The 15,117-nt window shown below is 46.3% G+C and overlaps 1 protein-coding gene across 3 annotated transcripts in view; it reads right to left on the minus strand.

Moving 5' to 3' along the window:
* Positions 1 to 15,117, minus strand: part of LOC135818206 (protein piccolo-like) — a 130,455-nt gene that overhangs the window by 64,120 nt on the left and 51,218 nt on the right. For all 3 annotated transcript variants that reach the window (XM_065331555.1, XM_065331554.1, XM_065331556.1), the window contains 6 exons: positions 11,259 to 11,529; positions 10,338 to 10,456; positions 10,068 to 10,147; positions 6,675 to 6,807; positions 1,163 to 1,433; positions 258 to 376 (listed from right to left, as the gene is read on the minus strand). In XM_065331555.1, the coding sequence (XP_065187627.1) occupies positions 258 to 376; positions 1,163 to 1,433; positions 6,675 to 6,807; positions 10,068 to 10,147; positions 10,338 to 10,456; positions 11,259 to 11,529 (993 nt within the window). The remainder of the gene's footprint in view (positions 1 to 257; positions 377 to 1,162; positions 1,434 to 6,674; positions 6,808 to 10,067; positions 10,148 to 10,337; positions 10,457 to 11,258; positions 11,530 to 15,117) is intronic.

Consider the following 15,117-nt stretch of genomic DNA (forward strand, 5'->3'; position numbering starts at 1 on the left):
GTTGGACTGAGAGAGTGTGCATGGGCATTTACCCTTAGTGCTGTTGCAGTAACGCAACACAAGTAACTACCCAGGCCAACGGAACGAAAGGTGAGAATGACGGAGGTACCTAACAATATGATCTGGACAACAATCGATACGAATCGATAAGAATTGACAAAAACAAACAGAAATCAGTGTCGATATCAACACCAAACACAGGCATAACTGGAGTGGTGCTAGCTTCCGAAAATAGCCAGAAAGCGCAGCCAACTCACCTGAATATTCTCAACCCCCCGTGGCAAGTTACCAGGCAGGTCGACACGGCCAGAAATTTGCCTTACAAAGCTCCTGTTGTAGGACTCCCTACCCTCGGGATTATCAGGACGCCACATGTCTACAGCAAGAAAAGGACAACAGTCCAGATATGCTGATGCGATCAACAATGGCAAAAACAAAAAATAACAGTGGCAACGATACCGTCATATGCACAGTGTTGACATACACATAATGTCTCAGAGGAAACATCCATGGTATAGTTGGTAGTAAATAATATTACTTGAGAGCGGTTCTGCATTTCGAAATGGTTCCCGACTATTGCGAGTCAAAATCGGAGGTTCCAAATTTCAATTGCTTATTACTTCCGTCAAGAGTACATAAACCAGAGTGTGCAACTCGGGATGGTTCCTGTGGGAGCGTAATTTGTGCAGTACGTCATTTCTGATGACATCATCGGGTATGCCACAGGTACGGTGAAAGGTTGCGTAACCAGTCACGGTGGTGCAGGTCACTGAGTTTGTCCTGATTTCGGATAGCCTGGTGACTTTACTTGTCGGTGGATGTACGCAGCTTACACAGTCACACAAAAACACCGAAATCCTGAAACAGGATGTCTAAAATCAAGCAAACTTGGCTGATTTCCGGGCTATGAAACACGAAAATTTGAGCTGTACGCAATGCGCGGCTTGGCTGGCCTCATCAGGGTGACGTAGTGCACGAACTACGCTGTTTCAGATCTGATATGCACAGTTGCACACTCTGGTTTATGTACTCTTGCTTCCATTCATCAAAATCCGACTTAAAAGAGTCAACTCTCGAAACCAGTGGCCGAAAGATATTTCCATAATCGAAATATGGGGCCTCTTCATTATTTCATTTTCCAGTCATTTCTGCCAGCACCTACCTTCATCCGGACAACGGATACCCGGGACGACGGTCTTCAAGATCTTTTCTTCGTCGGATGGCGTTCCAGGCTTTGCAGTTTTCGAATCTGATTGGACTGGTTCAGGGCCGGCCACATTGCCAGGCAAAGACGTTGGGAGGTCAGCGACCAGCTCACGATCATCCTTCTCATCCCATGTCGGCTCTGGAGCTGCGCCAGTTTGCTGTTGCTCTGGAGCTGGCTTTTGCTGTTGCTTGGCCTTCTTGGCACCCTTCTTACTCTCTAGCTTAGCCTTCAATAGAGAACAGACAAGAAAAATGCAATGGAAAGGAGTGCTGGAACAGAGCCAAACAGCTGGGAAAGGCAGCCATGGGTCTACTTCCACACAAGACATCTACTGTCAACTGCATCCACTCGCCCGCATCACAAACCAGAGGCAACCCATTCTACCAAGGCTAGCAAGAGTACATAACCCGAGAGGAAATAGGTCTCGACAGCAAGGCATGCACACACACTAAGTGTGTGCCAGTCGTACTTTTTACTGCGTGCCAGCAGTACAGTGCCAGATCGCAACGAAAGTAATTCTCGTTGTTCAGCTATTTTTCTGTGAAAGGTTGACGTAAGTTCATACAACTTCCGTTAGGTCAGGCCGTTACAACCAAATCTTACGGATTTTCGTTGTGCACGATCTCTCTAGTACAATGTCTCAAACTGTCAAATCTTATAATTTTTTCTCTCTTCAGACTTTTCCCATTTGTGTCTTTCCCTCAAACTAGTCGAGATTTTAATATTTTACAAATATAATAGGATTTGTTGAGTATCACCTCCACCACTACATATATAGGATTCTTGATTTTTTTCCAATAATCATGACCATACTGACGCCCGGGAAAAGTTGTGTGCCTATATTGTATTGTAAGGCCGTCATCACACTATGTTTTCTGACTACCGTTTACGTCTACGGTGACAAAATCCAAAACGGGATAATATTCATTATGACAGCCGATCAAACGTGTGTAGACCCATACAAAAACTGGACCTAAGTGGATCCAAAGGTTGTTATTTTACGTTAGATTTTGACTTCTGACGTCATCACTTTCAAGCCCTACTGATTCGGACAGCTCCAAACACCTCAGGAAATTCATTTCGTCAATTTGCATAGGTTGTTTATCGAAATCCTTTAGGCTGCGTTTGTTTTTAGCTACCTGGTAGAATAGAGTAGAGTCACTCTACCGATAGAGGTAGATGGTAGAGGTAAGGGGTCATCCGTAAATATAGATATTTATTTAGAAATGAAAACTAGTCGTTTAGGGGGGGGTTGAGCGCCTGTTCGTATCTCGAAAAATATCGATGTTCATTTTGCACGCATGAGCATGCCCAGAAAAAAAAGATCAAATTATATCGATGCTATGTACAATTAGTACGTGTTCGTTTCTCAGGGAGGGGGAGGCGGTAATATCGGTATTTACGGAAGGCCCCTAAGTGCACGAACGCTGTTCTACCGGATTAGTAGTTTTTCACGTTCTGTACGTGAAATATTTCTCTTCTGTATGGGGTTGTGTACAATTCCTTGATCTGGAAATCCCGTACATCTACCAACTTCTACCGGCTTCTACCAACTTTTCCCTGGTAGAGCCGGTAGAGGAAAGTAGAAATCTACCCTTTTGAGTTGAAAAAAACCGAACACCTCTACCGAAAGAAGTAGTTTCTACCCAAACCTGTAGATCAAAAACGAACGCCCCCTTAGCCTTTAATGGTACGGTACGGGACAGGTACGGGTTAGCTCCAGGCGTGACACAAATAAACAAACAAACAAACAAATACCAAACTAAAGCTGTGTGGACCCTGGCTAGCGCCAGACGTTACTGAAGTAACGTCTTCTGCATAGCTACGGGAATAAAATCGAGATACCCCGGCAGGACCCATGTGAAATTGGTGCGGGCGGGCGAATTTTTATTTACTTATTTATTTTTCCTATGTATGTATGTATGTATGTATGCGCATGCCATGCTGAGATTCTTTTTTACAATATTTTCCAGTAATTTTAATTTTTTATTCATTATTTTACAGACAACAGATACATGGTTTACCACGATTCAATTTTTCTGTATAACTTTTCGGCCAACGATGGTCCTGATCTGTACATCAGGGAGTCGTACACGCCCGGGTTTGTGTGACTGCACATCACAGATCTAGTCACATGACCAGTACTGTACATGTAAATGTTTGTATATGAACTGTTAAGAAATAAAAATAAATTGGCTTTGTAAGGAAAAAAATTGGAGGCGTATCCAATTTCGAAAGAAAAGGTGACAGCACCGACGCAATCCACACAGTCAAGTAAGCCAATTTGGTAACCGAAAGTTTTCGCTCCCTTCTCATCATGGGTAAGTACAGGGAATACTGGAAAAAATGTCAAAATACAGCAACTTATAGAGCTACAGCAAAAGCATAGATAGAGAACCTCACGCTGAACGTGTGGACAAAAATAACATTCAGCAGAACAGGTCAAACACAGGGTGAAGGTGAAGAAATATGTGGGCTTTGCGCAGCAAAGCCTAGTTAGCCCATGCACACGCATGCTGGTGATGGAGCGCTGCGAGTGCGTGTCACGTGACCATCTCGTGATTAAACCACGGGCGCCGCGTGTGGCCTGGCAAAATTTTATGGACAATCGTGGATCCGGCGTCTAATCCGCGATATTCATGTTAAAACAAAATGGCGTCATGATTTATTGAAAGTGGTATAGTTGGTGGTACGAGTGTTCAAAACCATTTGAACTTCATACTGTTAGTCTTCTTTTTGACATGCTCTCTTTCCATCGTCCTTAGCTTTTGTTTGTTGAGAGCTGTTTTGGCTTTCTCCTATACCTCTGGGGGATGCCAAGTGATGGTTTTGAGAGGCTGGTGATGGCTGTGAGCGAGAGTTTGCCGATCGGCGTCGTCCTCGCTATAGCGATGAAAATACTAGTTACTGCGCACCTGGCAGATATCACAACACGTTGGAGCGTCCAGGAGCAAAGAAATCTTGGGTTTTCACTGGAATCTAGCTCCTCCAGCATCGTGTAGCCCACCGTCGGTGAATGGCGGTCCAGAAAGGTCGAACCTGGTCTTCTGAAGCATCTCGCAGTCCTGCGAGGCACACTGAATACGCCTGTCATGTATTCTACAAATAAAAATCACGAAGTAGTGGACTTTACAGTGATAAGTCTATCCTGGCAATTTGCGCACCCTCGATGGGTTGTCTGCTGGTTTAGCCCTCGACGGGCGGTTTGCTGGCCGCGGCGGCCATTTGAGCGCCCTCGGTGGGCAGTATACTAGTTTACCCCTCGGCGGGCGGTTTGCTGGCCTCGGCGGCCATGTGTGCGCCCTCGGTGGGCAGTATGCTAGTTTAGCCCTCGGCGGGCGGTTTGCTGGCCTCGGCGGCCATTTGCGCACCCTCGGTGGGCAGTATGCTAATTTAGCCATGCCACCGCTGACGGCATTGCCTGGCTCCACTGGTGCGCATCGGTTTCGCGTCTGACGTGGAAGCAACTGTAGCGGCTGCAGTGACAGCTATGCCACCGCTGACGGCATGGCCTGGTGCCATGTGCGCAATAAAGCCTTGGTGGAAATTCGCAGGCATTGCACTCTGAGCGCCGGTAGGCTGGTGAGGCACCTGTGGCTTCGATGAGGGCATTAGAGCCTGCAGCACGCAAAAACATCATCAAGGCACGTGCATGAATAAACCATCGCACAAAACATGCCAATCCTACATACAGCGTAGTGTGAAAAGGCCAAGACGCCCAGGCCAGCCCGAGTATGTTACCAAAACTAAGGAGGTGTTCGAGTTACCCAGTCAAGTTCGGAGAAACATCTAAGAAAGAAAAGAGGAGTTCAAATGTCCAACAAACGGTTGCTGTTAGTCTTGTCATTTTCATTAGAATTGTCGTAGCAATGCGATACTCTCAAAGTGAAAAAACAAAAATCAAAAAAATGAGTACAAAGCTGGTACACTAGACCAGCTCGGATCAGTACTAGATCCACTCCCTAGACTAGCGGATATTTGCTTTCGGAAGATCGTCACAAGAAAGAAAAAAACAAACATCCAGCAGGGTTTGCATCATTTCCAGGGCCAGTGCAGGACGGGCAGCGCAAGTCCATGCTGCCATTTCAGAAGCACTTGCGGTCGGAATTCACCTAACACGATCACACAACTGGTAGCTTCACTGAGTCAAAGGCTGGTGTCAAAGGCTGGTAGTGTGCAGCTCATAAGGCTGCACGCCTCATTTACATGTACTAGCACTGTGCAACGTGGTCGCGGGCGGGTGGTCGTCGGTCGCGTTGAGCGAGTGGTCGCCTTTGTACTTATGTACAGCTTGGTGTCCTTTCCTACAGAAAAGCGTCACCAGGCAGTTAGTCATGCTCAGCGCTTGGTCGTACCAGTAACAACGCTCAGGCAAGGGATTGAATGAGAGCACAACTAACACCAAGAGTACATACCCCCCCCCCCCCCCCAGAGTGTGCAACGCCTGATCCAACTCTGCATAGGGTCTTTGTCGAGAGGAATCGGATCTTTGCGTCATAATACCAAGAGTTCATAACCCCCAAGAGTGTGCAACTCCTGATCAGTCCCTGTATGGAAGCCCGCTCGGCGGAATTCCTTCATTGCGTCATTTTTGGTGCAGTGCGATGAGTCACGTCGATGAATTATTCTAAAATTTACAGTCAAACCAGGATGCTTCCCCAGCGCAAACTGCCTAAACTGTGATTCTAGTCTGAGCCTCAAGAAGCAAAAGTAAAACAAAGCACACCCTAAAGACAAAACTATTTATTTTTTCGATGCAATGGTGACTCTTCATCGCATTCTTCTTTCCCCAGTGCAGGCAGTCTCTTCAAGAACAATTTCTTCCCCAGGCCATCGGCATATTTCCGGTGCTTTCCTCGAAGATGATTTCAAATGGTTGAGGAACTTGAGAGAATACGTCGAAGGAGCAGTTTTCGGCTGAGTTGCACAGCTATCAGAATGATTGTCCTCGACGGCAATGCAATATTTTTAACAGCCTCCTCACTTCTTCCTGTCGCGATGTCCATGGATTCTTGGAGAAAGAGTTTGTTTTTGAGAAAGTACGACTTGGACGTACGTCCGAAATGTCTTCAAATAAAGCTTCAAAAAGTCGAGGCTACAGCCTTGAGTTAGGAGCAGTTCAGGGCATAGTTTCCAGAAATCGCAAAGAACCCAAATTTACCTCGGACGACAAGCTGCGCATGACATCATGTAGGAATTTCGCCGAGCGCTGGGTCTATGCCCGTTGCACACTCTTGGGGGTTATGAACTCTTGATAATACCGTACACATCTGAGGGGAACCCGGGGAGTCGCGGGTACTCTTCGATCAAAAACAACGGTGCCCTGCCTCAAGACCGGCCTTGCGCTAGTGTGGTGTGTACGCATGACATCAGAAGATCCGACTATGCTCGACAAAGACCCTATGCAGAGCTGGATCAGGCGGTGCACACTCTGGGGGGTTATGTACTCTTGCTAACACCTACTCACCGCTGCTGTCGTGTCCATCTGGAGTGTGACCGTTTTGCGCGAAGACTGTGACGAGACGCTGCTTCGGCTGGTCCGGCCTTGCCGGCCACCAGACGAGCCTCGGCCACCTTGCGACGGAGGCGGGGGAACGGATCTAAAGAGAACAAAAGAGAAAGATGACCGCGGTAAGTGGAGACTCCCCGGCGGCTGTATTGATGATTGAAATGATAATTGATAATGATACAGTGCTAAAGATACACAAGGCGATTTGATGTTCGACACTGTAATCATCTCATCTTCGGAACAGTGGAGCTTCAGTATAATGTGTCATCAGTGCTTCAGGGCCTCTCTTGTGACGGGTGTACATGGTAGAACTATGGTACTTGTACATGTCTCAACAACATGGTAGAACTAGTATTATGATCCGGATGTTTGTGTTTGCATGTGTCGGTGCACGAATGGGAGGGAGGGACGGAGAGAGAAAGAAAAAAGAGGGAGAGAGTGAGAGAGAGAGAGAGAGAGAGAGTGTGAGAGAGAGAGAGAGAGAGAGAGAGAGAGACAGCGAGAGCGTGAGAGAGAACGAGACAGCGAGAGCGCGCGCGCGCGCGCGCGAGAGAGAGAGAGAGAGAGAGAGAGAGAGAGAGAGAGAGAGAGAGACAGAGAGAGAGACAGAGACAGAGAGAGAGAGAGAGAGAGAGAGAGAGTAAGTTACATTTTAAAAGACAGGTAAGTCTAACAAATGAGGACTGAGACCTCTACAACAGGGTTTTCACGCTTGAAAGCAGGTGCATGATTTAACAAGCAGGTTGTCAGTCTAGATTTTATGCGCAGATGGAGAAAAAGCGCAGAATTTTTGTAATGAGATGAAAAGCAGAAATAATAAGAAATAATAAGAAAAGATGAAATGAAAGCCTGCTCACAACCCCGCCCAGCCTTGCGAACTGGGTATGGTGGGTTAAGAACCTGGTTCAACGCTCCAGCAAGCGCTCTCCACTCAAGGTGTTCACAGCAACTGATAGGAACTCATATGGGGAAATTATAGAAAAGAAATAAAAAGATAAAGAGATTAAATTTCAACGCACCCTCAATAAACGGAGCCCCACATACAGTACCTCAGAAAAGTGGATCTTCCGACCAGTGTTTTTGTTGACGTCGCAACCAGATGATGTAGCTGCTTCGCAGAGACGTCTTACTGCACAAATTACAAATAAATTTTATTCTTCGATTAGAAAACCCAAGCGCTTTCAGAGCCCTCCGAAGAGAGTCCGGGATGAAACCATGCACACCTACCTCAACCGAAAAAGAAACGACCTGCCACCCGTTTGCTCGGCATTGATCGGCCAGATCCGCATACCGCATGTCCTTCCGCGAGTTACTGACACTGAATCTGTCCTCAGCACAAACTGTCAACTCCATCCAGAATACAATCCTACGACTCGTAGAGTACAGAACTATATCTGGTCTTAGGGTGGTAAGTGCAACACAGCTAGGAAAGAAATCTTTGCACTAACTGTGTCGACAAGAAGTTTCCAGTCTGAGGCCGCTGCCAGGAGATCAGGCTTAACCAACTTCCGTCTGGGCTGAACGCGAACTGGCTTCTCTCCCGCCTTGCAAAACGAGATGAAGTCAAGCTCATTTGAATTTTCGGTTTGTACGGTGTTTGCAGCAGTGCGGATTTGAATCTCCTCACGCATGTTCCTGACGATGACCCCGAGAACGTTGTCGTGCCTCCAGGTGTAACGTCCCTGGTCCAGCGCTACGCGACAAGCGCCAAGCACGTGGCGCGTAGTACAGGCCCAGGCACGGCACAATTTACAGTACGGATCCACTACGGCGTTTCCCCAACGGCGTAGGTTCGTCGGAGAAGGTAGCACGTCGAGGGTTGATGCGAGAAGAAATTTCAAATCCTTACCAGTACCACCATACAAAAGGGATCTCCACGAGAGGTCCTGCCACATCACCGATGTCCACTCCAACCACTTGCCTTGCACCTGAAGAGTCTTCAGCCTCAAAATCTGCTCCTGCGCGTTGATCTCCTCAAATGTTTGAAGGAGATCCTTCCTCGGGGGTTTGGAATGCTGTTTCGGAGCACGAGCACCCAACCCTGCACGATGACTTGAAGATGACGGTGGATGGAGAGTCCCTGAACCTACTGATGCCTCTGCACACTCCAGCTCTATTGTCGCCGCATGTCGCTTTGTCAGCTTCGCATCCTTACTCCGACGCAGAGTGTACAGCGCCCTCATGCGCGCGTCAGAGTGTACAGCGCCCTCATGCGCGCGTCCCCACTCGATCGAAGAATGTGCCATTTGATGGACTGGCACTTTTTCCACACCGTAGGAAGGTAGTGGAGGCGTAAGCCAAAGCGTTTGCGACTGCCAATAAAAAGAATGGCAGAGTTTGCGCATCGAGGTAGGCCTGACCATTTCTTCAGAAATGGCAAACACATAAAGTGCAGTTCACGTACAAAACCTTGTGTGAGTTCAAGAACCTGGAAAGACCAAGAAAGCTTGGGCACTACAAGATGGTGGTAAAGCCATAGCTTGTGGTGGTCTTGAAGCCAAGAGCCATCTACTTTTTGCATGAGAGATACAGTGAGTTGACGGATGTCTTCCCGCTGGGTCTGCTCAGAGCAATCAGCATGCAGCCTTCGCCCCAGGAACTTGAACTCTGCAGTGTCAATGAAAGCGATCTTCCTCCCTGACATCGTCAGGCAGGGATCGTAAGGTTTGTACCGGCCATCTACAAGCTTTGCTGCACTGCTTTTGCATTTGTGCGGCGCCGCCTGCATACATTGGGTCCACGAGAGAAAGTCCTCCGTGACCGCAATGAGTTTTTGACAACCTGCACTAGATTTGCTATAGAGGCCTAAGTCATCAGCAAAAGCTGTTTGGGACACTTGCAAAGGGGCAGATTTAAAATCATAGGAGAGGCAACTTAATTCAGGGGCTGCAAGTGAGTCCAGCAGAAGCTGGAAACAAATATTGAAAAGGACCGGGGACAAGGAGAGAGAGAGAGAGAGAGAGAGAGAGAGAGAGAGAGAGAGAGAGAGAAGAGAAGAGGAGAGAGAGAGACAGACAGACAGAGAGAGACAGACGGAGGAGAGAGAGAGAGAGAGAGAGAGAGAGAGAGAGAGAGAGAGAGACAGAGAGAGAGAGAGAGACAGAGAGAGAGAGAGACAGAGAGACAGAGAGACAGAGAGAGAGAGAGACAGAGAGAGAGAGAGAGAGAGAGAGAGAGAGAGAGAGAGAGAGAGAGAGAGAGAGAGAGAGAGAGAGAGAGAGAGAGAGAGAGGAGAAGAGAGACAGAGAGACAGAGAGAGACAGAGAGACAGAGAGACAGAGAGAGAGAGGAGAGAGAGAGAGAGAGAGAGAGAGAGGCACAGAGAGACAGACAGAGCATACTCATACTCACGATTCTCCACTCTGATCTTGATGGGATTTGGGATTCGGAGACTGCAGAGAAACTGCAGAAGCTGCAGCAAATGAAAGACGCTGCAGAGAAAGCAGTGGGAAAAAGGAATACTACGTCTAAATGGAACATATGAACTGGACAACAATCGATACGAATCAATAAGAATTGACGAAAAACAAGCAAAAGTCAGTGTCGATATCAACACCAAACACAGGCATAACTGGAGTGGTGCTAGCTTCAGAAAATAGCCAGAAAGCGCAGCCAACTCACCCGACTAATCTCAACCTCCACTGGCAAGTTAGCAGGCAGGTCGGCGTAACCAGAAAATTGCCTTAAATAGATCCCGTCGTAGGACTTCCTACCCTCGGGATTATCAGGACGCCACATGTCTACAGCAAGAAAAAGACAACAGTCCAGATATGCTTATGCAATCAACAATGACAAAAACAAAATGACAGTGGCAACGATGCCATCATATGCACAGTGTTGACATACACATAATGTCTCAGAGGAAACATCCATGGTATAGTTGGTAGTAAATCAAGTTAATCAACTTGAGAGCGGTTCTGCATTTCGAAATGGTTCCCGACTATTGCGAGTCAAATTCGGAGGTTCCGAATTTCAATTGCTTATTACTTCCGTCAAGAGTAGATAAACCAGAGTGTGCAACTCGTGATGGTTCCTGTGGGAGCGTAATTTGTGCAGTACGTCATTTCTGACGACATCATCGGGTACGCCACAGGTACGGTGAAAAGTTGTGTAACCAGTCACGGTGGTGCAGGTCACTGAGTTTGTCCTGATTTCGGTTTTTTGAGACGGATAGCCTGGTGACTTTACTTGTCGGTGGATGTACGCAGCGTACACAGTCACACAAAAACACCGAAATCCTGAAACTGGACGTCTAAAATCAAGCAAACTTGGCTGATTTCCGGGCTATGAAACACGAAAATTTGAGCTGAACGCAATTCGTGGCTTGGCTGACCTCATCACGGTGACGTAGTGCACGAACTACGCTGTTTCAGATCTGATATTCACAGTTGCACACTTTGGTTTATGTACTCTTGCTTCCATTCATCAAAATCCGACTTAAAGGAATCAACTCTTGAAACCAGTGGGCGAAAGATATTTCCAAAATCGCAATATAGGGCCTCTTCATTATTTCATTTTCCAGTCATTTCTGGCAGCACCTACCTTCATCTGGATAACGGATGCCCGGGACGACGGTCTTCAAGATCTTTTTTTCGTCGGATGGCGTTCCAGGCTTTGCAGTTTTCGAATCTGATTGGACTGGTTCAGGGCCGGCCACATTGCCAAGCAAAGACGTTGGGAGGTCAGCGACCAGCTCACGATCATCCTTCTCATCCCATGTCGGCTCTGGAGCTGGCTCAGTTTGCTGTTGCTCTGGAGCTGGCTTTTGCTGTTGCTTGGTCTTCTTGGCACCCTTCTTACTCTCTGGCTTAGCCTTCAATAGAGAACAGACAAGAAAAATGCAATGGAAAGGAGTGCTGGAACAGAGCCAAACAGCTGGGAAAGCCAGTCATGGGTCTACTTCCACACAAGACATCTACTGTCAACTGCATCCACTCGCCCGCATCACAAACCAGAGGCAACCCATTCTACCAAGAGTACATAACCCGACAGGAAACAGGTCTCGACAGCAAAGGCATGCACACACACTAAGTGTGTGCCAGTCGTACTTTTTACTGCGTGCCAGTACAGTGCCGGATCGCAACGAAAGTAATTCTCGTTGTTCAGCTATTTTTCTGTCAAAGGTTGACGTAAGTTCATACAACTTCCGTTAGGTCAGGCCGTTACAACCAAATCTTACGGATTTTCGTTGTGCACGACCTCTCTAGTACAATGTCTCAAACTGTCAAACCTTATAATTTTTATAAATATAGGATTTGTTGAGTATCACCTCCACCACTACCGTATTTTTATTTTTGCAAAGGTGGTCAGACCTGTACTACTATAGGAGACTGTTCTAGTATTGGAGACATGTACTTTTATTGTTTCTGGAAAGATTGATTGCCTGGGTTGGGTGGCAAACAACTCGTGATAATGATGCTGTAAGGCTGCAAATACACCCAACCATGGTAAGAATCAGTGTACAAAGACACAATGACGATGAACGGGTAAGAAAAACGAAGTAAGGCGGACCCTGGTATCTGTACCCCACTAATGCCCATCACATCATTCCGGCATGTACTATTATTAGAGACGTGTCCTTTTATATTTTCGATCCACACCCAACATGTACTACAATTGGGGACGTACTAGTAATGGAGACAGACAGACGTGGGGAAAATACGGTACATTTTAAGATTTTTGAACTTTTTCCAATAATCATGACCATACTTCCGCCCGGGAAAAGTTGTGTGCCTAACTTGTCTTGTAGGGCCGTCATCACACTATGTTTTCTGACTACCGTTTACGTCTATGGTGACAAATCCAAAACGGGATACTATTCATTATGACAGCCTATCAAACGTGTATGGACTCATACAAAAACTGGACCTAAGTGGATCCGAAGGTTGTTATTTGTCGTTAGATTTTGACTTCTGACGTCATCACTTTCGAGTCCTACTGATTCGGACAGCTCCAAACACCTCATGAAACTCATTTCATCAACTTGCATAGGTTGTTTATCGAAATCCTTTAGGCTGCGTTTGTTTTTAGCTACCTGGTAGAGAAGAGTAGAGTTACTCTACCGATAAAGGTAGATGGTAGAGGTAAGGGGCCATCCGTAAATATAGATATTAATATACACTCAATCTGCGGACAGCATGCTGTTTCGTTCTTTTTGAACTCATCAGCCCAGCACAGAGGAAATGAGGCCGAACCTATTAATATTAATATTAATAATTAAACCAGTCAATATTTTATGACTTGGGGCTCCCCGCGTACTAGTTTGTACGTGAAGTGTGTGGGTTACAGTGAGGGCTGCGTCCCACCCGCCTGTGTGGATTCACAAGAAGTGTGAGTTACGAAGTCTGAAGAAAATGTTGAACGGCCTCTGCTGGGATGACGACTACACCATAGCTCAGTGGTTAGAGCATCGCTGGCTACAAGCGAAGGTCCCTGGTTCGAGTCCTGGTGGTGACAGTCAATTTTTCTTCAGACTTTTCCCGTTTGTCTCTTTCCCTCAAACCAGTCAATATTTTATGACTTGGGGCTCCCCGCGTACTAGTTTGTACGTGAAGTGTGTGGGTTACAGTGAGGGCTGCGTCCCACCCGCCTGTGTGGATTCACAGGAAGTGTGAGTTACGAAGTCTGAAGAAAATGTTGAACGGCCTCTGCTGGGATGACGACTACACCATAGCTCAGTGGTTAGAGCATCGCTGGCTACAAGAGAGGGTCCCTGGTTCGAGTCCTGGTGGTGACAGTCAATTTTTCTTCAGACTTTTCCCGTTTGCCTCTTTCCCTCAAACCAGTCAATATTAATAATTAACCTATTAATATTAATATACAGGTAGACTCCCTTTAATTCGAACCTCAAATTGCCAGGCCCTAACTTCGAATTATCCAGAACTTCTAATTATCCAAATGCAGCGCAGCGCCATGCACTGATATGTATGTCAAAATGCTTGAAATCGCAGGCTGAATATTGTTTGCACATTTTTATTTTTACATATAGGTACGGGTCATGTACAACGGTCCACGGATCATCAAAACACTGGATCGACACAAAATCATTTTGACATTATCTTCATCTCCTAGTGAAGAAGTTGTCAGTCACTGCAGCTTTCCTGAAACAATTTCAACGGAAAAGAACTGCGCTGCCTAATCCGCGTCATGAAAGGCCGTTGGACAGCAGCACGTCGTTCTGAAGAACGGAAGTGGAGCAAAGGCATAGACAATATTTACGACAATAGTGTTGTTGTGCGCCAAAATCTCCGCGCACGAGCTGGCGCGGTAAGAAAGGCCATCGAGATCCGCGAAGAGAGTCACCCACCTGGAAGAAGTTGTCTTCAATCAAACCTTTGCAATTTGCCTCGCACGGGCTTGAATCAAATTTCGAGAGAAGGTGGGTTTCTTGAACGCTATTGTCGATTCTGCAGCGGACCATCGATCGATTTTTGAGCTACTCTTGGCTAGAGAAGGAGAAAAGAATGAACTTCGAATTACAAGGATAGCAACTCAATCTCACTTCGAAATAAGCGTTCAAAGGACATAGCCAATGTACTGTAAACAGCTCTTCTGTACGAAGACTGGGTTCGAATTATCCAACCGGCGCACTTTTCGTACTTCGAATTATGCATTCGATTTCGACTTGAAGTGACTTGTAGAAGATCGGTACGACGAAAAAGTTCGAATTACACGGAATGTTCGAATTACAGTGGTCCCTCTATAATCCGGCACCATTTGTGCCACGAAAATCTGCTGGATTAGGGAGGGTGCTGGATTAACAAATCTGATTTACTGCTGCAATGTACATGAAGAGGACATTTTGGCTACTGAAAATTGTGCTGGTTTGTCGAGGGTGCTGGATTATAAAGTGCCGGATTAGAGAGGGACGACTGTATACCGTATTTGAATTAGAGGGAGTCTACCTGTATTTAGGCGACCAAAATAAAATCGAGATTCCCGGGCAGGACCCATGTGAAATTGGTGCGGGCGAATTTTTATTTATTCATTTATTTTTCCTATGTATGTATGTGCATGCCATGCTGAGATTCTTTTTTAAAATATTTTCTAGTAATTTTAATTTTTTTATTCATTATTTTACAGACAACAGATACACGGTTTACCACGATTCAATTTTTCTGTATAACTTTTAGGCCAACGATGGTCCTGATCTGTACATCAGGGAGTTGTACAAGCCTGGGTTTGACTGCACGTCACAGATCTACTCACATGACCAGTACTGTACTGTAAGTGTTTGTATATGAACTGTTAAAAAATAAAAATAAATTGGCTTTGGCTCGATTTTGGTGCGGGAGGGCCCGGGAATCTCTAGTTTTTTGTGGTCTTGCCTTTGAAACGAAAACTAGTCGTTTAGAGGGGGGGGGGGTTGAGCGCCTGTTCGTTTCTCGAAAAATATTGATGT

The sequence above is a fragment of the Sycon ciliatum genome, chromosome 5, assembly GCF_964019385.1.
Source record: "Sycon ciliatum chromosome 5, ocSycCili1.1, whole genome shotgun sequence".
In the NCBI taxonomy this organism is placed as follows: Eukaryota; Metazoa; Porifera; class Calcarea; order Leucosolenida; family Sycettidae; genus Sycon; species Sycon ciliatum.